Raw genomic sequence first — 22818 nt, 5'->3', positions numbered from 1 at the left:
GCTGCTTCGACGCATTTGAGTGTGCGCAGCGACGACAAGGAGAAGCCATCAAACTGGCAATCGATTCTCGAACTTCAGTGGCGTGGCATACCATCAGTGTTCGTCATCAGCGTGCGCTCAGCCGGTCGGTGTAAGTGCGCAAATGTTACTTGTCTGAACAATCAAGCACAAGGCACTCAAGGTATCTATACCTCGGGGAATTGACCCACCCAATTTCCGCTCTTTGCTTCCCCGGATATTTGGCGGCGTCGACCCGGAGTTCAAGCGAGAGCCGGCGCCACGGACGCCCCGTCAGTCCGCTTCGGGCGCCCACAGACCACGGCGGTTGGCTCCGCTGTCGAACACGTAAACGAGCGGGCTCAAAATGAACAAGGTTCCAAAGTTGGCAGCAGTTGCTGTGCAGTCACGCAGACGCTTTCCCTGTTCAAGCCATTGTCGCCAGCCATGGCATGACGGACTCTGCATGGCGTTCAGATGAAAGGCGGCGCTGTGGCGACCGAAGAGGCGCGTGATGCAAGTTGAAGCTTTTACAAATCGTAGAGCCGTATATGAACCTAGATAGGCTCCTTCGTTCTATTTTTCTCTCTCCTTTTTTTGGGGGAGGGGAATTTGGTTGCGTTCTTTTACCCAAGTGCAAGCCAAGCCTTTGTGTTAAACTCGTACCTCCTCCATTCGCCAAAACACCCCCGTTGGATTAGTGCTTGGCGGTCGCTGAAGGTACTGCGCTGGTCTGAGAAGCCACCGCTGTTAGCCCACTGTTTCTCACTGTCATTGCGCGCATCCAACTAATCAGGCCCTCCCCCCCAGGACGTCATCGAATCGTCCCCATTCCAATCTCGGACCTTGGGTAACCCGTCCGCTCCGTTGACGTCTCCTCGAGTGTCTCCAATCTCGAAGCGGGAACAATCTCTCATCTACACACGCGCGCTTCTGAATATCGTCCTTTGGCTAGGTAGTGGGAGAAACGAAAGACCGGGAAACACACACGCCAATCTCTAAACCAGAGCTCTCTCGCCATGTCGTCGTTTCGATTGACCATCGAGGATGGCCAGTTCCGCGACAGCTATGGTAGACAAGTCGTGCTTCGAGGCCTCAACGTCGCCGCCGACGCCAAGTTGCCCAGCGAACCCGACCAGCCCTCCCACATTGGCCACGACTTCTTTGACGGCGACAACGTCAAGTTCCACAACCGCCCGTTCCCCAAGGATGAGGCCCACGTTCACTTCTCGAGGATAAAGCGCTACGGCTACAACACCATCCGCTATATCTTTACGTGGGAAGCCATCGAGGCCGCCGGTCCGGGGCGCTACGACGAGGAATGGATTCAGCACACGATCGAGGTTCTAAGGATAGCCAAGGATTACGGCTTCTACATCTTCATGGACCCCCATCAGGACGTAGTATGTCCTGTCCTTTTGCACATTGTCTCGCAAATCTCGCATACTGACGGCACCACCAACAGTGGTCTAGGTTCTGCGGCGGCTCTGGCGCGCCCATGTGGACGATCTACGCCTGCGGCCTGAACCCCCAGAGCTTCTCCGCGACCGAAGCCGCCATCGTGCACAACACGTACCCGAAACCCGAAGAGTTCCCCAAGATGATCTGGTCAACCAACTACTGGCGCCTCGCTGCGGCCACCATTTTCACAATGTACTTTGGCGGCAAGGACTTTGCGCCCAAGTGCATCATCAACGGCATCAACATTCAAGACTTCTTGCAGGGCCACTTCGTGGCGGCATGCGCCCATCTCGCGAAGCGCATACACGAGGCCGGCGACCTCGAGAACGACGTTGTTATTGGCTGGGAGAGCATGAACGAGCCGGGGTGCGGTCTTGTGGGATACCAAGATATCAGCGTCATCCCGAATGCGCAGAAGTTGAAGAAGGGCTCGTGTCCGACTATTTGGCAGACTCTCCTTACCGGCTCTGGTCGTGCGTGCGAGGTGGACACGTGGGATATGGGCGGTATGGGCCCGTATAAAGTCGGCCGTTCGCTGGTGGATCCCCACGGCGAGATGGCTTGGCTGCCCGCCGACTACGACGATTCGAGGTACGGGTGGAAACGAGACGAGGGATGGAAGCTTGGAGAGTGCGTTTGGGCGCAACACGGCGTTTGGGACCCCAAGACCGACACGCTGGTGAACAAGAACTACTTCGCCAAGAACCCCAATACGGGGAAGTCCATCGACCATCCGGAGTTTACTAATACTTACTTCATGCACTCATACCGTCTCTACAGAGACGCCATCCGGCCGATACACAAAAACTGCATCATGCTGATGCAGTACCCGACGCTGGAGCTGCCGCCTCAGATCAAGGGCACCGAGGACGATGACCCCCTGATGGCATTCTCGCCTCATTGGTACGACGGCATTACTTTGATGACAAAACGCTGGAACAGGGTGTGGAATGTGGATGTCGTCGGCGTGTTGCGCGGAAGGTACTGGCACGAGGCCCTTTCGGTAAAGGTCGGCGAGACGGCCATCCGCAACTGCTTCAAAGACCAGCTGGCGTCGTTGCGCCAGGAAGGCCTGGAACGCATGGGAAACCATCCCTGCGTGATGACGGAGTTTGGTATCCCGTACGACATGGGCGAGAAGAAGGCGTACAAGACGGGCGATTACGCGGACCAGTCAGCAGCATTGGACGCCAACTACTATGGAGCCGAAGGGTCGGGTATGGAGGGTCACTGCCTCTGGGTCTACACTGCAAAGGTGCGTAATTTGTCTGGTGGCTGGCTGCCTTTTAAACGCTCACTGATATTTGCCAGAACACACACCAACATGGTGACCTTTGGAACGGCGAGGATTTGTCAGTCTTCTCACTGGACGACAAGACTCTACCCATGTCACCCCTCCCCCGCAGCCCGTCACCCAACCCGTCGTCGGACCTGAAGCGCAATTCGATGAGCAGAGACGTGCCCGACGAGTCAACCGTGACGCCGGAAAACCTTCAAAACACCATCACTAACCCGTCGATATCATCTGCGCCGTCCAAGGACCCCGAGCTGACCAACGCACCGGGCCTCCGGGCTGCCGAGGCCTTTGTCCGGCCCTCTCCGTGGGTCGTGGCGGGTGATGTACTGCAGTACGGCTTCGACCTGCGCAGCTGCACCTTCACGCTCAAGCTCAAGGCGTCGGCGCCGCCCTCGGAGGGGGCGCCGACGGTGGTGTTTCTGCCCGAGTTCCACTACCCGCAGGACAACTGCACTGTCGAGGTAAGCTCGGGCAAGTGGGCCATCAGCACGGACGACGAGGAAGGCCCGTTGGTGCAGAAGCTCAAGTGGTGGCACGCCGATGGTGTGCAGACGCTCAAGGTCACGGGGTTAGCAAGGCAGCATAACGTCCTCGAGGGATCCGAGGAGGATATGGGGTACTTGGAGCAGTGCCAGAAGAACTACGCCAACTGCAGCGTCATGTAATCCTGTGCGGTTTTCTGGTTTTGTGCCCAGGGAAAGAGAGAGAGAGACTACAACGCGTATAGAGCAGAGTTGGTGGTGCGCAGCCCATGAGGTTGCGGATGAGAGGCTAGTAGGGATTTGGCAAGCATGGGATTTGTTAGATACAATGAGGTTTTGGATATTTCACTTGTCTTGTTCCAATCCTAAATTTAACGTTGGGCTTGGTAGGAAGCACACTGTATGTCAAGTACGGGCCACTTGTACCGAGCTGCATGGGCTTCGTGACGTGACGCATGTATCCATGACATCCTCGTCTGATGTTTTCCCCAGGCCCAGGGCCTACGCGCATCATCGCATGTGAGCGGGCCGCGGCACGCGTAGGTACCTAGTGAAAGTGGTTGCATTTATAGTTTTCTTGTCGGTGCCGCACCGGGACGTCTCATGTTGCGATATGCGCTCTCAGCGCGCGAGGGCAATCAAAGAGTAATGGTGAGCGGGTAGCAGGCGGGCGGCCCGTGCACGCTGGGAAGTTCTTGTACAACGGCGGCCTTGGGTATGTTCTGATGGGTTACCTATGGAAAATGGAGATGTGGCCGCGCCCGGGTTGTTGGTATGTGGACCCGCGGGGATGGATGTTCGATTTGTCATACCTGCTGGGCAGGCAGATATGTCTCTGTACTGATGTATTAGGTCTCGGTCGACGGCGGACTGACTGGGTGTCGCAACCGTCATCTCTTAGGGTTAGGCAAGTTAAAGACGGGCGTGTCTCTGAAGCGCTTGTTTGATACCCAGCCATGTGGGCTGCCTGTTTCAGCGGTAGGTGTCTGGCGTCGACTGCGCCCTGGTGTTCTCGGATTTGACGGGACGGGTTTGTTGACCTCTTGATATAGGTCTAAATGAGGCATGACAATGTAGGGCAGTGGTGTGACGGTTGAGACAAGACGAGATGATATCCCACGTTGAGGAAGTGGAATCTTTTTTTTTTTTGATAATCAAAAAGCTGTTGGTTAACCACATTGGTATAGGTAGGCTCCAGCATGGGTGCCCGCCAGTTCCACTGCCAGTGGCCCCACCCGCCCGGAAGCTCGTGAACTGTGGGCGCTAGACCGCGAGAGGCAACGAGGAGGTCAGGTCTGGCGCTTGCGGGTTCTGGCAAATAAGGGAGCTTGGGGCCGAGGCGGCTGGCCGCATCTTTGCGAGACGGGTTTCCCCGCCTGTGGACCGCCGCCGTAGCCAGATACTCTGAAGTCGTTGGCTGGAAGGCTGGTTGCAAGCAAGTTGGGCACGTCGTCCGAGCCTGGACTATCGATATTAGTATCGAGCAAGTTGCGACGTGTTCATTGGCATGCACGGGCAGAGACAGGAGCTGCAACAGGGAAAAACTGGACACAGGCTCATCTCGCGAAAACGGTCTTGAAGCTATTCGAGAGTGTCGGTATCCGTTCATTGCGCCTGGTATTTCAATGAGTTAAATGAGTTGCTCGTGTAATAGCGGCGAGGGGGCAGCCGAAGTGGGACACCCGCCCCGTCGGCGGCCCAAGGGCCCCCAGCCGGCAGCAAGGCCAAAATGAAATAGATGGGCCGCACGCCTATGGTGGTCTTTTTGGTACAACAGTATCCGCATTGTTGTATCTTGTGTTTTCTTTAGTGGCGAGTGCTGAGTGTCGGCCGTCGAGAAACGATTGGGAATTTATGCTGATGCTGAGCTGAGTGAGATGAAGAAGTGGTACAGGGCGCAGGTGCCGCCAAAGTGTCCAACTGGCAACAGCAGTTCCCTCTGCTCTGGTTGTTGCGTTGCACTGCACTGCACTGCACTCGGTCCAGCTGGGCGTGTATATTCGGTGGAGCAACGGACAAGAAGAAATCGCTACAACATAGCACAACACTCGAGAGACATCACATCGCGGATCCCGTACCGTCTGGCCCATCCTCATCCTCATCCTCATCCACAGCTATCGCTTATCCTGGTTGCCCATTGCCGAAGAAGTAACGACTGCATCACCACTTAGCCACGACCACGCTCGGCAGCCCATTGTCCACGATTTACGGATACTCGCCTCTGTTCCTCTGCCCCCTCATCACATTGCCTTCATTGGCCCGGGCATCTGCACGGCACATCCGCCCCCCCGCCAGACCTGCGTGGGATAACGCACGTCGCAGGCCGCACGCCACGCCAAAGCTGGAGCCGACACTAACTTCCACGCCAGTCCTGGCCAGTCTTGTACTGTATGTATCGTCTGCGCCAGCCTCCTCAGAAGTCTAGAGATCAACAACAGCGCCCTCTAAGCGCGCTGCCGTCCGCTGTGTCCCCATCCCTGCCCTCACACACTCTCTCCCTCTTTGCGCCTCTGCTGCACGACTTATCCGCATCCGTAAGCTGAAAGACGCTCGAACGGCTGTTGCTACCTAGGATTCGCACATCACCCACCCCTCCAAAATCTTCATCTGCTGGGCTGTCCTGGTCTACTTCTTCTTCCCACATTCCATGCCCACAGCCTGACGGAGCCAGTCGATGACCACCAAGACTGTGCGGAGTAGGGGAATCCCAAAGCAGTGAAAACACACCCGAGTCGACGACCAACACGATCCATTATCCGGCATAACGTTTGCCGCACCGCATCCACAAACCGCTTCACGATATGACCACTCTCTAAAAAGGCCCACAACGTTTGCCGCACCGCATCCACAAACCGCTTCACGATATGACCACTCTCTAAAAAGGCCCACACCACCCCTGCCATGTGCCGCGTACCCATACCGTTCCAACCATTCCTGGCCTACATACCATGAGTAGCAGCTCGCGCCAGCGTTCTGCAACCAGATCTGATACCCACGACCGAAATTCGAGCCCATTCCCCTCCGTGCCACGATCCAGAGACGAGATTCACAATATCAACGGTCTCGTCTTCAACGTCAACGACCTGCCGAGCCATACCTCGACGACGACAACGACGACGACGACGACGGCCGCGACCACTGCGACGACCAGACCCGTTCCTCCAACAGCAAGTAGCACATCTGCCGTATCACCGTACCCACAGCCGAGAACCTCGTCCAACTATCTCTCCGCCGGCGGTCTTCGCCCGAGGGCCTCGACTGCGAGCTCCGTCCCAACCACTCCTCTTCTTGGGCTCAACTCAGCGAGGCCAGCTACCAGAGCTGGCCCGCTCCCTCCCCCGCCGCCAATGTATCAAAACACCCAACGACATGCCTCGTCGGCCGACCCCTCGAGGCCTTTCCAGGTCCCTCCGCCGCCGCCGCCCATATCACCACCCGTCCAGGGCCAGATAAACAACATGATGTCGATACCTCCTCCTCCCCCGAGGTTCCCATCTGCCCCCGGCGCCACAGGTGGAACCGGCATGATGCTGCCACCGCCGCCAGGTCCGCCGCCGGGAAGCGCAATGGCCGGCCAGGCCCCGTGGCACGGTGCCTTTGGACGCATGTACGATGGCCGTGGCGGCTTCAACGTGCCCCCTCCCCCGCCGGGACAACATCAGGCCTACAACCCCAAGCTGCATGCACAAGTCGCGACAGGCACAACGCTTTCAATACCGCCTCCGCCCCCACCCAACGACCACGGCCAGATGTCTGCCACCTACATACCGCAAGGCGACACCTATGGCGAAGGAGTGGGCATACCGGGGCTGGGCGGCTTCGACGACTCGGCCACATTCTCGGCCACGTCCCAGAACTCGTGGCCTACCAACAGCCAGGCCAGTGGCGACACGGCCATGACGACGCCGCAAGACGAGATGTCGGGGAGGGATAGGCTTTACGCACAAGCCATGCACAGTCGCGGCTTGTCGACGACATCGAATGCGACGGTGGCGTCAAGTAACTATATGGACCTGGCAGCCCAATGGCCGTTGGACAAGGTCTTGATGTGGCTCGCCGCAAACCATTTCTCCAAGGACTGGCAGGAGACGTTCAAGGGACTGAACCTACATGGCGCCCACTTCCTCGAGCTCGGTAGCGCACACGGCGGCCGAGGAAACTTTGGCATGATGCACCAGCAAGTCTACCCAAGGTTGGCAGTCGAGTGCACAAATAGCGGGACGGGATGGGACCAGCCGCGGGAGCGCGAGGAAGGCAAGAGAATGCGACGTCTTATACGAAGCATCGTGACGGGCCGGCCAGCCGACCCCTCCAAAGTATTGTCGCATGGCCGTAAGGAGTCGGTCAGCCACGGAAACAGCTTACCCAGCGCTGGGACGGACATGGCAGAATCCCCCAACGTGAGTATGATAACCCGTGTGGGTGAACATGCGAAGGCTGATGGACGGCAGACGCCGATCAAGGCGCCCGGGCCTGGGTTTGGCGGACGCCGGTTCTCGCAAACCAGGTCCACGACCATGCCTACCTTGAACAGTTCCATGAGTTCGGATTCTAACCACAGAAACGTCCTGAAGCAACTCGATGCCGATGGCACCCGCCGACACAGCCCCAACGCCAGCGAGTCCGGCGATGGCACGTTCCGTCCGCCGCCACTGCGGACCGACAGCCCCAACGGCAGTCCTAATCCCCAGAGCGCATCGCTGTTTCCTTCGTCCGCCGGTCAAACGTCGGCCTCCCCGCATTCGACCAAGTTTGGACACCGGTCGAGAAACAGCACAGATTCCGTGTCATCGAGTGCAGCCATTTACGGGTCAGGCGTGCCCCCAGAGGCCAGCCAGATGCTGCGCAGCGGCATGAACATAGCAGACATCATCCAAGCGACCCGCAACAACGGCGATACCCGCCGGCTCGGTCAAGATGGTGGCCGTCCATCGCCACAGGAGTCCAATGGAGACCGTTCTGCCGGCACCGAACCCCCTTCCTCCGCCAAAGACTCAAAGAGCTTCCTCAGCTTCTTGTCGAGGAAGAAGAAGCAGAAGGAGGATGGCTTCCCGAGCCCTGATGACATGGAATCACCGACATCCCCTGCACTCAACTTTAAGCCACACTCGTTCGGTTCGCGCTTCGGCAACAACAGCGAGACTTCCCTGGACCTCCGACCTGGTTCCAGCGTCGACGTTCACGAGAAGGATGCAGCCAAGTCGAGGCGTCCTGGGCCGAACAGGGTCTTTGTGTTGGCCACCACAGACGGATACAACTATCGCATGTGCGACATCACTGAAGCCGAGTCAGCGAATGAGCTTCGTCAGATCATCTGCGGCAATCTGGGGTTGACAGATGTTACGAGTTCTCAGATTCATCTCACCGAGCTTGGCAAGTCCAGCCATGACAACCCCCTCGACGACCAGAAGCTTCTCAACAACCGCAAACACAGGGCAGACGCTACGGGATCTCTCAAGTTCTTCGTTCGTCCTACTGGCGCTGTGCCTCAGGGCCTCTCAAACGCCACCGGCACACAGTCGCATACGTCCCTCGACGAGGAGGCGTACAATCGTCTCAACGGTGTGTCCCGCACGAGGTCTAGTTCATCTCCGCCGACGTCGAGGCAGAACACGATGACTGGAGAGAGAGTAGATGACAAAATGCTCGCGCAAGAGGCAAGCGAGTACCGTGCCGAGATGGAACGGAAGCAGCGCGAGTACCTTGAGAAAAGACGACGAGCAGCCGGCCCTGGTAGCACGCCGGAGAGCGCGACCACGCCGTACGGTATACACGGAAGGACTGTCGACTTTGACCAGCCGCGCCAGTCCCCGTACGAGGACAAGAAGCCGGACGTGCTTTTCCCCGTGCGGAAGCCTCCCGCGCCACCGAGCGATCCATCGGCGACGTTGCTCAAGGCCAACTCCCTGAGCAGGAAGTCGGGCCACTCTCTACGATCGTCGGACGGCTTGTCTGCGCCTCGACGACCCTCTACTCTGTTTGAGGACATGGAGCTCCCCGGGCAGAACAATGGAGACAGGAGGAAGAAGACGTCGAGCCAGCCCGTCGCCGGTATTGGCGCAGCGCTCGTCGGCATGGGCAGAGGTCTTGGAGCGGTTGGCGCCACGGCCAACCGGAGGTCCAAGTCGCCTAATCGAGTATCTTCGCAGTCAGTCCTCGGCAGCGAGTACTCAGACAGAGGTAAGGGAGCTATTTCATCAGTCGACTTTGCCAAGTCTTTTTCGGGTCGAGACAGTCCCCAGTCGGCGTTGTCTGGTTCACCCGGCACCCTCACCTGGAGCCGTGGGAACATGCCTTTTTTCGTACCGGATTATTCCCCTGAGGGGACTCCGATGCCGAGAAGGCGATCTAAGAATGGAATGGCAGCTAAAACAACCCCAGCAGTACACAGAGTGCCCTCGCGAGAGATCAGCCCCAGCACCATGAACCCACCACAATTCCCCCCGCCAAGTGCACCACCCCCACCCCATCGTCGTAAGTCCCATGGGCCTGACTTTGACTTCCTCGAGTCGGACGTCAACTTTGAGAGGCCTGCGCCTCAGCATAATGACGATTCGGGAGATGACTCGGATGATGGCCTGTTTGCCATCCCCATATCGGCTCGCAAGCCAACCAAGATCACCCGCATCTTTGACGGTGACGACTCGTCCGATGAGTCGAGCGACAAGCGGCCCAACCTGACTGTGAACACGTCCAGATCCAAGAAGCAGCTTTCGGTGTCTTTCAACTCGCCCAAGTCGTTGGGCAGTGGCAACCAGAACGGGACACCCGAAGGCGAGGAGGATGCAGCGAGCACCAGGAGCGGCAAGAGCTCGCGAAGGACTCCGAACACGCCCGCCTCCGAGAACTGGGAGTCGGAGGACAGCAAGCTAAGCCGGAGAAAGTCATTTGTCGAGAAGGACGTCTGGGCCAATCGTCCGACCACGGATGCCCTCATCAACAACCTCGACGACTTCTTCCCGAACCTGGATCTCGACCTGCCAGTGCTAGAAGAGGGCGAGGCGGAGGCCAACCCGCCGTCGCCAATCGCCGAAGGCGAAGAGAAAGAGGCGCCTGCGCGTCCCCCGCCGCCTGTCCAGTCAACGCCGAGCCTTCGTACTGCCATCAGTAGCAACCGAACATTCTACAACGATAACGACACGCTGGGCTCGGATGAATCTACTCTGAAGGCACTTGAGCGCCCCGCTTCGGTCGCGTCTGTCGCGCAAAGGAGCGTCAGACGCTCGGGCGGTCTTGGGCGTATGAAGTCAATCCGTGAGGTCGCTCGCGGCGCTCACGAGGCCAACAAGCGGTTCACCACGACGACAACACAACCCGGCCAGTCTACTCAGAACACATCGCCCCTCATGAGGCGGAAGAGCACAAAGATGTTCAACGCCAACATTGTGCAGATCCGCCCGGATCAGCGCGGCAGCATGGTGATGCCGCAGATTCCTCAAGACACCATTCCCAAGCGCCAAACGACGTTCCGATGGTTCAAGGGTCAGCTCATTGGCAAGGGAACCTACGGGCGTGTGTATCTCGGCATGAATGCCACGACTGGGGAGTTCCTGGCTGTCAAGGAAGTCGAGGTCAACCCCAAGGCGGCCCAGGGAGACAAGGCTAAGATGCGCGAGCTGGTAGCCGCCCTCGACCAGGAGATCGAAACGATGCAGCATCTCGACCACGTCAACATTGTGCAGTATCTTGGGTGTGAGCGTAAAGAGACATCCATCAGCATATTTCTCGAGTACATATCCGGTGGCAGCATCGGATCGTGCCTGCGGAAGCACGGCAAGTTTGAGGAGTCGGTCGTATCGTCGCTCACGCGACAGATGCTGTCCGGTCTGGCGTATCTCCACAGGGAAGGCATCCTGCATCGTGACCTGAAGGCCGACAACATCTTGCTGGACCTTGACGGGACCTGCAAGATTTCTGATTTCGGCATCTCGAAGAAAACGGACAACATCTACGGCAACGACAAATCAAACTCGATGCAGGGCTCCGTCTTCTGGATGGCGCCGGAGGTGATTCGCTCCGAGGGCAAGGGTTACAGCGCCAAGGTCGACATCTGGAGTTTGGGATGTGTCGTGTTAGAGATGTTCGCTGGTCGGCGACCCTGGTCGAAGGAAGAGGCGGTGGGAGCCATCTACAAGATCGCCAACGGCGAGACGCCGCCAATCCCCGACGAGGTTCGGGCAACGATTAGTCCACTGGCCATCGCTTTTATGCTGGACTGTTTCACTGTGTAAGTTTGTGGTTTGGGACGTTCGAAAAGACACGCGACTAACGCTGGACAGAAACCCGCTTGAGCGGCCCACGGCAGATGTGTTGCTGTCGCAACATCCTTTCTGCGAGCTGGACCCAAACTACAACTTCTTCGATACCGAGCTCTACTCAAAGATCCGCGGCAAAGACGTTTAGGGGACACGGAGACTGCAATGGGGAAAACAGCAGCTGATAGGGAGGCAAAAGGTGGGGGACGGATAAGCTTCCTAGCGTCATCTGGTTCCCGGGCAGGAAGGGAGCTTTGCTTCCTCGGAGTGGAAGGAAATGATCTTGCAAGGACAAATATATTCCGGACGCTCGTTGGGACGTTTGCAGCGATGGCGCATGAGCGGGGAAATGCATTGGATTCGACGGTTTCGCTGAGCGAGTGCGTCATGTTGATTCCGTCGTACAAGGAGCTTATTGGATTTTGAGAGCAAGCGGGTTTGCTCTTTTGCTGCGGTATATACACCTCTCGAGGATCATCACTTGAATTGGGGACGAAGGATTCCATGTCGACTTGCCTATGCAGCATTCGTACCTAGGCGCTGTGGTAGAGTAGACGGAGCAAAACAGGCTGTTCCCGTCTCATTCAACAAACATTGGAACCGGCGACACAACCCGAGATCGCCAGACAGTAGTACGTTCGATCCGTTGCCCAGGAGATCAAGGCACTCGAGAAGAAGCCAGGAGGAACCTGCCGGCGTCGCCTTTTTTGTGGAGGAGCAACGTTGCATAGGTACATACAGCAGCTTGACATCCATCACCACCTTCCCGAAAAGACCGGCTTAAGGTCACCTGCACCGTCGAATTCTCCCAGCCCTTTTCTCTCCCTTCATGTCACATGAGAGTCGCGTGCATGACGGCAAAAGCGGCACTGGGCCCAGTAGTTCATAAGCACCTAATATTACCTACCGTACTTAGGTACCTTGGGGTAGGTAGAGAAACGGGCAGGGTCCAACACGCCGCGAGCTAGACCTGCATCGCGCGTGTCGGGTCACAGGGCCTCTCCCTTCTTCCTTCCTCCTTCCTCGTCTCGTCTCGTTTACAAAAAGTCAATGAGAACGTGAGATCTTGGGAATCCTCCATCAAGGTGCTCGACTTCGGGAGGAGATCTGGCAGAGGCAGGGCGGTTCCTTGCTCTGCTGTGGGAAAGTTGAAAGACAGGCCGATCGGCTTGCTTACCCGCTCCGTCCGAAGCGATGGCATACACTCACTCACTCAGACCCAAAACTCAAACGCCTTTTTTCGTTTTTGTTTCCTGTCGCTGCGTTATGTCATGACGGCAGATTTGTCATTTTTGTCCCTCCCTTCTTCGTCCTTATCTCTCTACTGAATTCATGACGGAAGCTTGAATGTTTCAGCTTGAGAGAGGGGCGTTTCTGACCGGCGGGACCCCAGTGAGTTACTGCGGGTTTTGGGATGCTAAACAACAGACATGTTTCTTGTTGGTATTGTGGACAGTCTTGAAGAAGGAAAGCTTGGTTATGTAAGGAGTACAGAGTACTACCAATGTGTATGTGCCAACAGTCATGTACTGGTTCTCCTCGGGGATCTCGGGGAGGAGGGGGTGGGCATCTTTACGTGCTCGAATTCCAGCTCCAGCAACGCGAGACCTCCCTTGTCCCTTGGGGGGTTTGATTGCCAATGGGCGTCACGGGAGCACCGAGAAGAGGTCCAAAAAAAAAAGAAAAAAAAGGGAGGGAGTACCGAATGCACCTCGCTGCCTACTGTCGCCTCGGCGGGAAAAGCCAAGCTTATGTTCGCTGTGCAGCGGGGTTGACGACCAAGACAACAGCCGGTTGAGAAGGATGGAACGCATTGGGAAAACACACATTGGGCCTATGCACGACTTGTCGATGCTACCTACCTCATAGAAACAACTTTTGGCTAGAAAAGACTCGGGGAAGCACTGTCATTCGACCCATATTCCCCTGGAGAGGAGGTGCATCAGGTAAAAGGGCACATTCCTTTCCCGAGCCCCCCTGTGGAAAATAAGGTCCAGCTGGATCCGTCTGGCCCCCGCTGTTAGGGTGAACCGGCCCTCCCACCGCCACCCCCCTGGCTTCGGTTCACGAGTTGATTGCCTCCCTACCACCTAAGGTGCAACCCGCCCCGGAAGCCAGTCTGCGTTGAAAGTGTTTTTTCCTCTCTTCTTTTTTCCTCTTACCTCTGGTAAGCCGAGCGGCGTGGTTGTGTCCGACTCCGGGGTACAAGAAGACACGGGGAGACAGTTCGTTTCTGCTCCTAAGGAGCTCTTTGGTGAGAACCATTGAAGAGACCATCTGCAGACTCTAGACATGGGGCAATGTAGAGATCTGCGGCGACGGGACCCTGACCGGCCCGAAGGTCCAGGACTCAGGAGAAACCGGGTCCGATACGGATGCAGTACCTGACAGACCAGGGCCTCTTCCACGTTGACAGAAAAACACAACCCCCCCACCCGCCTCGGACCCAGAAGAGTTGGGAGAGACTGAAAATCGTGTCGAACCCCAGACTAGTTATTTCAGATCTTGTGTCTTGGCTTTTGCTGTCCTCTTCAAATCTTGTCCTCTAGATGCGTACCTGTAGCGTAGTGAAGTGTAACATCCTGTACTATGTCTACGCATATCCGCAGGCCTCCCCAATGCTCCATAGGTACCCAGGTATCAATTAGGTGGCCGTATGTAACACCGCCAGCGAGTCCCAGTGTTCAGATTCACCGCAGGGTGGGAGTAGCCGTACCATCCTTGGTACCCTTCTTCTGCCGAGCATCTTACCCAACAACCCGAGGAGGTGCTTGCCTCCGGAAGGTCTGTTGCGTTATTACCTACATAGGTAGGCACTAGAAGACGTGGACTCATCTTGGCCGAGCTCCGTGCCCCCCCCCCCCCCCCCCCCTGATGGCAACCTCTCTTCGTACATGTCCACACCTAGGTACTTAGGGTACCCCATTCCTTGCGTGCCTTACCTGTCTTACCTAGGTACCTGCCTGTCCAATTGACCACAGTCACCTAACCTTTCCTTTCCGTGGCTCTCTCTCACTTCTCTTCATTTTGGCCATTTCTTCTTTCGCCGTCTTTACTCTCCGCTCTCACTTGGCCGCGTCCCATCCCCGTGGCCTCCCTTTCCCTCCCATTCTTCCGTTCCTTGCTCTCGTGCTACTTGTTCTACACCGTCGTGGCTTTCCTTCGAACCACGACCTTTTCGCAATCCGAGAGATGACACCCTATTAGCTTGCCATCATCATTTTTGTTGCTTTTCTACCTGGCTAGACCCTACGGCCCCTGGATCACTGGTTCAGCGCTATCCTTGCAGTGTAGCACGCGACATCGACGTCGTTCTCGAATCGTTCGTTTTGAAAGACTCGTTCCGGCGAGCCAGTAGCCATGATGCCCCGCCGAAGGAGCCGTTACGTGCTCCTCGTCGCCATTGTCATGGTCTTCATGCTGTACCAGGTCTTCAAGAGCCCCGAATGGGATGACACAGCAAACGCTAGCACCCTCAAGCCCAGCGAACCCGAAAAGGGTCAGGCCGCCCACAAGGAACCCGCGAAGCCGCCGTCGGTAAACGATCCGGCCTCGAACAAGCACCTGAACAACAACCCGCCGCCCGATCACGAACACCCCCACGACCAGGAGGAGGACGAACCCGAGCAGAACCCCCAGAAGCAGACGGCCAGGCCGACAGTCAAGATTCCCCAGCTCAAGACCGAGAAAGTAAAGCCCGCCGCGCCCACCGAGACGCTGTCCGGCCCGACGCTGTCGATTCATGCCCCCAACGAGGCCGTTGAGGTCACCAAGAAGCCTGAGGTCACCAAGGGGCCGATTAGCTCCCTCGACGACGACATTCACCCCAAGAACCCCCCCGGCCGACCCAACTTGGACGTCTCGGAAGACCAGTCGATCTCTACTTCGCGCGTTCATTGGCACAAGGTCTCGGAGCATTTCCCCGTCCCCACGGGCGAGATCATCCCTCTCCCGACCGGCAAACCCAAGGACATACCCAAGATTCAATTCGCGTTCAAGCCCGAGACGGACTCCGCCAAGGAAAAGCGCGAAAAGCGCCTGGCCCTGGTCAAGGCCGAGATGGAGCGCTCATGGGGCGGATACCGCAAGTTCGCCTGGATGCACGACGAGCTTTCGCCCGTCAGTGGCCGCTTCCGCGACCCGTTTTGCGGCTGGGCCGCCACTCTCGTTGACGGTCTTGACACGCTTTGGATCATGGGCATGAAGGAGGACTTCGATGCGGCCGCCAAGGCTGTAAAGGATATTGACTTTACCTACAGCCCGACCCGCCGCGATATCCCTGTTTTCGAAACAATCATCAGATACCTCGGTGGTCTGCTTGCTGCCTACGACGTGAGCGGCGGCAAGAAGGGCGAATACAAAGTGCTGCTGGACAAGGCCCTCGAACTCGCCGATATCTTGATGGGCGTTTTCGACACACCCAATCGCATGCCCATCCTGTACTACAACTGGGAGCCCCAGTACGCATCCCAGCCACACCGTGCTACCACCGTCGGGGTGGCTGAGTTGGGCTCAATGAGCATGGAGTTCACCCGCCTTGCGCAGTTGACCGGCGAAGACAAGTACTACGACGCCATTGCGCGCATCACCAATGCCTTTGAGGACCTCCAGAATCGCGGCACCGCCATCGACGGTATCTTCCCCGAGCAGCTCGATGCTTCCGGCTGCAACAGGACTGCCGAGGCCATCGCGTACCAAGAGGCACAAGCTGCTGCTGCGAGTGCGAGTGCCGCCGCCGCCCGTCTCAGCGAGTCTAAGGAACGCGAGCCCGCTACCGCCCAGGAGACCGTCGTGGCCAAGAGCTACGGCAGCGAACCCGAAGCCAACTCGATTGCGAAACGGGCCGTCGGGGTCGACAAAGATGGCGAGACCGTGGTGGAAAACGCAAAGGATATCGACAAGAAGCAGGCCTTCCCCGAGCCCAAGGTAAACGAGCAACCCATCTACCCGGGTAACAGTGGCCGTAGACCGTCTCCCACAACGCCGGACAAATCCTCGTGGGAGTGCATCAAACAGGGCCTGGCTCCCGGTGGCTGGGGCTACCAGCAGTATAGCATGGGCGGGAGCCAAGATTCCACCTACGAGTACTTCCCAAAGGTAAGTCTTGACCCCTTCGCAATTGTGACCAGGACACGCACTAAGTCGCCGCAGGAATACCTCGTTCTTGGCGGCCTTGAACCCAAGTATAAGACGATGCACATCAAGACAGTTGAGGCTGTCAAGAAATGGCTGCTCTACAGACCCATGGTCCCCAAAGAGAGAGACATTCTCTTCTCGGCCAAGGTCTCCACCAGTGGCGACCCCGAGAACGACCTGCGAACCGAGTACGAGGTGACCCATCTTACATGTTTCATCGGCGGCATGTTTGGCTTGGGAGGCAAGATCTTCGACAGACCTGAGGATGTCGAGATTGCCAAGAAACTCACCGACGGCTGCGTCTGGGCCTACGAATCTATGCCCTCTGGTATCATGCCCGAAGGTGCTTCTGTTGTGCCCTGCGCTTCTACGCAGAGCTGCCCTTGGAACGAGACCCTGTGGTGGGAGCACCTTGACCCGTCTGCTGATTGGCGCGAGGCCCAGGTGGAGGCCTGGGAGAATAGACAACGTGAGAAGAAGCAGGAGCAGGATGAGCTCCGCAAGCAGTCCGTGGAGAGAGGCAAGGCCGACCTGACGGACAACAACCCCACGGGGAAGTCCATTGAGGAAGAGACCCTTGTGCCGGAGAAGAAGGACCCGCTCGCCGACATTCACGTCCCCAAGGACGAACCCAAGAAATTGGGATCGGCCAAGAAGACCGATTACCCCGCTCCCGAACCTGGCCTCAACAAGTCTCCCTCCAACGTCGATGAGCACTTGCTGAAGAAGCGAGACCCTGCGCCGCCCGCATCCCAAGATCCTCGCAAGGCATCTGCCGACGAGGCCGCCAACAACTCTCTCAAGGACAAGCTTGATCTGAACAGCGCCGAGAACACGGACGGCGTGTCCAACGATGCGCCGGCCAGCGGTGGTATTGTGGGCAAGATCAAGGTCGAAGAACAGGCAGAGTCCCCCGACCCGAAGCCGCTCACGCATGAAGAGTACATTAAGGATAAGCTGGAGCGCGAGAACATCCCACCTGGTTTCGTTAATATCAACTCCCGGCGGTACATTCTTCGGTAAGCCATCCGTCTACGCGTGCGAATGTTGTCTTTGTTTTCTTTTCTTTTCTTTTCTGAAGCTAACATCTCATCAGGCCTGAGGCTATCGAGTCCGTATGGTACATGTACCGCATCACGGGCGATCCCGAATGGCAGGAGAAGGGTTGGAAGATGTGGGAGGCTATCATCAAGGCGACGCGGACAGAGTACGGCAATAGCGCCGTTGACAACGTGCTGTCTGAGGAGCCACAGCCCGTGGACGAGATGGAGAGCTTTTGGGTCGCCGAGACGCTCAAATACTTTTACCTCTTGTTCTCAACGCCTGATGTCATCAGTCTCGACGATTGGGTGCTCAACACGGAGGCGCATCCGTTTAAGCGGCCCGTCTAATGATTTCTCTAAGGAGAGAATAATTGAGTGCGCGCTTGTTTTTACGGGTTGTCCGTGTGTGAGCATGTATGGCAGCGACAGGGAGAGAGAGACAAGAGGCAGATACAGAGAGCATGAAGTTCTGCATAAGATATCACGGGGTGGTGGCCACCATGGCGTTGCGGCGTCCTTTTCGAGTTGGCCTTGCTTGGTTGGTACTGAGTTGGGGGGTTTTCATTGTATAGAATTGGAAGAATACGGTTGGTCCAGAGTACGAATGCCAGCAATTGACGCACTGCTAGCCAACTGTGTGAACTACTCTCCCTGCGTTCTTCCACGTCTTGCCAACCGGTGGGCCTGTTCTGATCCTTGTCCAACGCCGCAATTCCTCTCACTGTATGCACCACATCACGAGAACGAAGCTTGCGAGGCCGAGACCGAAGGGCCTGTTGATTCTTTGTCATGTTCAATTTCATATCCTTCACTCGTCTCATCTTCGCCTTTCGTCTGGCTTCGGAGACTCTTTCCGTCATGATGCGTTTCATGACACACCCTTACACATTTCCTATTTCCCGTGTTCCCTTGCGTCTGACGTCGTTTCCTCCATGCCCCTTCATGCCGGCCGACCTCTTCTGGCTCGGTACGGATATATCCAGTCTCTTCCTTCTTTCGTTTGGAAGAAAAAGAGGGCCTGCTGCTGCTTGTCTATCGTTCATTCTCGTTCTCGGTTGCCTCTTAGTGCAAACAACATTAAAAATGGCGGGGGGCAGACTGGTACTTTGGTTTGTCGCCCCGCCCCTTGCCAGCCCAGAGTAGAAAAAAGTCAGGAGACAAAAATAGAAGAAAAGCAAAACATGATCGCAATATACAACGCCGATTTCCCTGATGCTGATGGTCTTTTGTTGTGCTGGATGATGAATGTGCTGATGGGAAGAGGGCTTGAAAAGTGCCCTCCCCGAAAACTCCCTCCATGTACAAGGTCCCATGCTCTCTTGCTTGGGACTTCGGACCCATCTTCTACACATATGTCGCCTCGTGCCCGGCTCGAACAATGCGCTTTGGCTTAGTCGACCATTTGGCTTAGGACGCGGATACTCAAGATCATGACCAATAGACCGATGGTGACGATGATGAGAAGGGTGAAGCTGAACCAACCAAGGACCATGGCGGAAGTACCGACACCGGAGCGGACAGCACCATTTCCGAAATCTTGAGCGATGATAGCCGCGGCAACCGAAGCGGTGTGTTGCCACAACACAGATACGAGAATGAAGATGGAGGCGATGAAGATGATTGCCAGTGAGATCTGGGAAACGGGTCGCGAGGGGAACGGCTTGACTTCGCGGTCAGAACCTTCGGAGTCCTCCTCCTCATGCCAGCCAGGGAACGTGGCAAGCAAGAGGAAGCAGACGAAGGCAAAGATGATGGCAATGATGCTGGTGAGCGAGTCAGTACATGATGTTTGGGCACAGGATGCGGGGGGCTGAACTTACATGAGGTAGGGGAACACGATCATATCCTTGAATTGGGCGGCGAGCCATATCAGGTTGAGGGGATCCTGATCAACGGACACCTCATTGGCAAGCGCGGTAGCGTTGTTACTGCAAAGCCAGCTGCCTCCATCGGGGCTGATGCAGATGCCGAAGTAACCGACGCGGCAAGCAAGACGGGCGTCACCAGCGATGTTCTCGATGGCCGTGTGGACGTTATAGTCAACTTGCGCCGTGGACGGTACTGCCGTATATCTGTCATAGTACAGTGACAGAAGGAAAATATCGGGTATCAAAGGTGATGATGAAGAGCAACCTGCCAACAGTAGAGCTGCGAGAATATGTCAGTACACGGTTTGCGTCGCATAGCATTGGGAATACCCACATAGAAGGATGATGGCGATGGCTATCAAGATCATCAAGACATGGTGGTACCCCAGGAACGGCACGAACCCTGGAAAAGATCCGATGTTAGCCTGCATTCAGCTTTCACTCAAGTGGAATTTGGGGCACAACTTACGATACCAGCCTACTTGGAATTTCGACATGTTGATTGTATCTTCCTACTCGTCCACACCTTTCCCAAGAGATGGGCTAGTTGGTAGTTGCTTGGCCCACGCCGTCCTCCGTTGTAGCGGAGCGACGGAGGGGTTCTGGTCCTGGCACTCTCAGCGCTGGCACGCGGCGTGTCTTTCCTTATGGCTGGCGGGAAAGATGCGCGCGTTGAGGAATGCGAGGCTCGTGAGAATGTGTCGTGTTTTTGGTCGCCCTGGATAGGGAGGAACGAAGCGATAGGGCTTGCTGGGTTCGGATGGTGTGGATTGCTGGAGAACACCGCGAGGAATGCGGGACGGTGTCGGGCCTGCGATTAGAGAGACTTGACGATTGTTGTCAGACACAAAAACAAACTTCCAATTCGATGCTGTCGTCGGGAATGAAGGACGGGAAAGACGGCAGGCAGGAGGAGTGTGGAAGTGGGAAGTGTTGAAGTGAATGAACGAGTGCGGGTTGGATCTTCAAGGTCGGGTCGGGAAGAAGTGGTTTGATGCGGGCTGGAATATTGGGATGGCTGGGAGGGAGAGAGGAAGAGAAGTCAGGGTAAGGGTGGACTTAGTTTTGTCTCTCTCTGGCAACAGATGTTCCAGACTTGCAAGCGGGATGCCCGCGGGATCGGAGTGGACGGGGAGGTTTTCAGGTCTGCAGAGCGGATCGAATATTGGGATGGCTGGGTGAAGAGGAGACGGATGGATGGATGGATGTATCTGGAGAGAGAAGAGTCGAGGATGGTGTTGCAATTGGTCCTGCCATCCACTTTTTGCCAGAGACTGTGCGGCGTTCGCGCACCAAGAAGCGTGAAAGCGCCATGGTGGAAGGGGGTTACGTAGCTACGCCAACCTCCTCTATTTACTCGTGGCGCTTCCGTCGTTGTCAGGGCGATCCGCAGCGTCGCAGCGGTTCCTGGGCGAGCAGGGCGGAAAGTGGAGACACGTCCGGTACGTACCCCCGCTGATGGTCCGGGGGAGGAGGGCCTTCTGTGGCTCTCGCGCTGCCTTGAAAGTTTAGCGGCGAGACGGACCCATCAGCGCGGGTGGGAAGCAGCCGTAAGAGGTCGAAAAAAGCCCGGTGGCTGGGTGACGTCTTTTCAGGGGTCCCCCGTCCCGTGTCCCCCGTCAAATCTAAGGCCGCATCTTAGCGCAACCTAGACTTGCCTAGCTTGTCTTCAGGTTCTCTCACTCACTTTGTTTGTTCGACATTTCCTCAGCTCTACATCTCTCTTGGTGGTGTTTTCTCTCGGTGCGCGGCAAGGAGCTGTGCAGGCGTCGCTAGAAGTGGACTGTTTGCACATTCGCGCTGCGCTTCAGGCCGCCGCCGTCCATCTAGCAACAGCCTAACCCACTTCAGCCTGCTCGCGACTCGACTTGGCAACACATCTCAGGCGTTCCTGCATTTGAGACGACACCCGGAGCCGGGGTCCGGCACAACGGACTGGGGCTGCTTCCTTGATTCTATCCATTCACTCATTGGCGATGCGTGGTTCCGCGTATGAGTCTCACGGATCCTGTCCCTTTGCCCCTTGTTGGCATGGCGACAGCATCGAAAAAGCGGTAGCGTCCTGAATGGGTTGGCTGGATGACAGCCAAGAGGTTTTCTCGGCTTCTCGACGGATACGAACACTCGGCATCCGTGCCACATGTGCGGTTTGTCACCCTCATCTTACACGACAGCTGAAGCTATTCGCAATCCAGTCCATTGCCGCGGCGGATACGTCTTCTGCAGGACCCTAGGTGGCTCCGCGTTCTCCATCGGGCCCTATCGCTCTCTCATCCCCACTGCGAAAAGTCCCATCTCCAACAGCTTTGCCTCTGCGGCGGTAAGCCGTTCCCATACACCGCCCTGCAGTTCACTACATGGCGGTCAAAGGGCTATTTAGCTCGTACATGTCTTCAGGTGATCGTCGCGCTGCACTACATAGATCCCGACACCTGTCACCGTTGTCGAAGCTTTGGGTTTTGTATTTTCTTTTGGGGCCTCGCTGTTATTCCGACATGGTCAGACGCCGCCTCCCGGAGGGTGCTAGCGTTGTCAGTCTGCCCTTGGAGTCCGAGCCGCCGGTACTCTCCAGATCCCGGAGGCCAGTGTGCTGGCTTCACTCAGCAACCACCGCCAAACCCAGCTATCCATAAAATCTTTCTGCTATGACTTTGAACGCTGTCATCGTCGGCATCCGTTCGCGGTGGGACGCGTGTAGCAAGCCATTGACGCAATTGGCCCATGGATCACAGCTTGCTTGTTACGAGAGCCGACTACACGGACATAGCACTAGACAACTGTCCTCACTCTTTGACAAAGTCAACAGCCTCGCCACAATGACTCACCGTAGAACCGAAGATCTCGAAATAGCTCGATAATAAGTATCGTGCGCCACACGAGTGTGTGAAGTTGTCTCTCCAGTCAAAACTGGACTGCGTTGACCTCGAACGAACATGTGGCTGGGATAGTGGCGTGAGAGGCTAGTGCAACCCACCACAGCGAGGCTTACCATAACTCGCCCTCGGGACTCTTCTTGTGATGCCAATTGTCAAAGCCCGTCTATGACTTGTCAATTGATAAATCAGGGGACAACTTTTGTCCTCGTAAAGTAGTGAGAAACTCCTTGTTTTACTCAACCTCGGACGCTTTCTCTATTGGTTGTTGAAGAAGGTCTCACTTGAATAGGAAGGGTTTGTATAAATAGATATTAACTCCATTAAATGCATACCAACTGAGCTTGATAATTGCATTTACCCCACGATAATGCAGTGTCGAGCTCCACGTCATTGTTCAGACCAC

General features: G+C 56.5%; 4 protein-coding genes across 4 annotated transcripts; 3 read left to right on the top strand and 1 right to left on the bottom strand.

The window, feature by feature from the left end:
- Positions 1 to 1016: 1016 nt before the first annotated feature.
- Positions 1017 to 3420, top strand: CH63R_01380 (Glycoside hydrolase family 5; the record flags this gene model as incomplete). The annotated part of the gene is made up of 3 exons (XM_018296355.1): positions 1017 to 1400; positions 1463 to 2713; positions 2770 to 3420. The coding sequence occupies 3 exons, from the start codon at positions 1017 to 1019 to the stop codon at positions 3418 to 3420; spliced, it is 2286 nt and encodes a 761-aa protein (XP_018164717.1).
- Positions 3421 to 6185: 2765 nt separating this feature from the next.
- On the top strand, positions 6186 to 11640 carry CH63R_01379 (Map kinase kinase kinase; the record flags this gene model as incomplete). The annotated part of the gene is made up of 3 exons (XM_018296354.1): positions 6186 to 7637; positions 7689 to 11464; positions 11517 to 11640. The coding sequence occupies 3 exons, from the start codon at positions 6186 to 6188 to the stop codon at positions 11638 to 11640; spliced, it is 5352 nt and encodes a 1783-aa protein (XP_018164716.1).
- Positions 11641 to 14852: 3212 nt separating this feature from the next.
- CH63R_01378 (alpha-1,2-Mannosidase) lies at positions 14853 to 18019 on the top strand (the record flags this gene model as incomplete). Its single annotated transcript, XM_018296353.1, has 3 exons — positions 14853 to 16589; positions 16644 to 17647; positions 17725 to 18019. The coding sequence occupies 3 exons, from the start codon at positions 14853 to 14855 to the stop codon at positions 18017 to 18019; spliced, it is 3036 nt and encodes a 1011-aa protein (XP_018164715.1).
- Positions 18020 to 19061: 1042 nt separating this feature from the next.
- Positions 19062 to 20036, bottom strand: CH63R_01377 (uncharacterized protein; the record flags this gene model as incomplete). Its single annotated transcript, XM_018296352.1, has 4 exons — positions 19062 to 19434; positions 19492 to 19819; positions 19874 to 19942; positions 20009 to 20036. The coding sequence occupies 4 exons, from the start codon at positions 20034 to 20036 to the stop codon at positions 19062 to 19064; spliced, it is 798 nt and encodes a 265-aa protein (XP_018164714.1).
- Between the last annotated feature and the right edge of the window lie 2782 nt (positions 20037 to 22818).

Source organism: Colletotrichum higginsianum, chromosome 1 (assembly GCF_001672515.1).
Source record: "Colletotrichum higginsianum IMI 349063 chromosome 1, whole genome shotgun sequence".
In the NCBI taxonomy this organism is placed as follows: domain Eukaryota; kingdom Fungi; phylum Ascomycota; class Sordariomycetes; order Glomerellales; family Glomerellaceae; genus Colletotrichum; species Colletotrichum higginsianum.
Note: the sequence above shows the minus strand (reverse complement) of the source record. Positions and strands in the feature narration are given on the sequence as shown.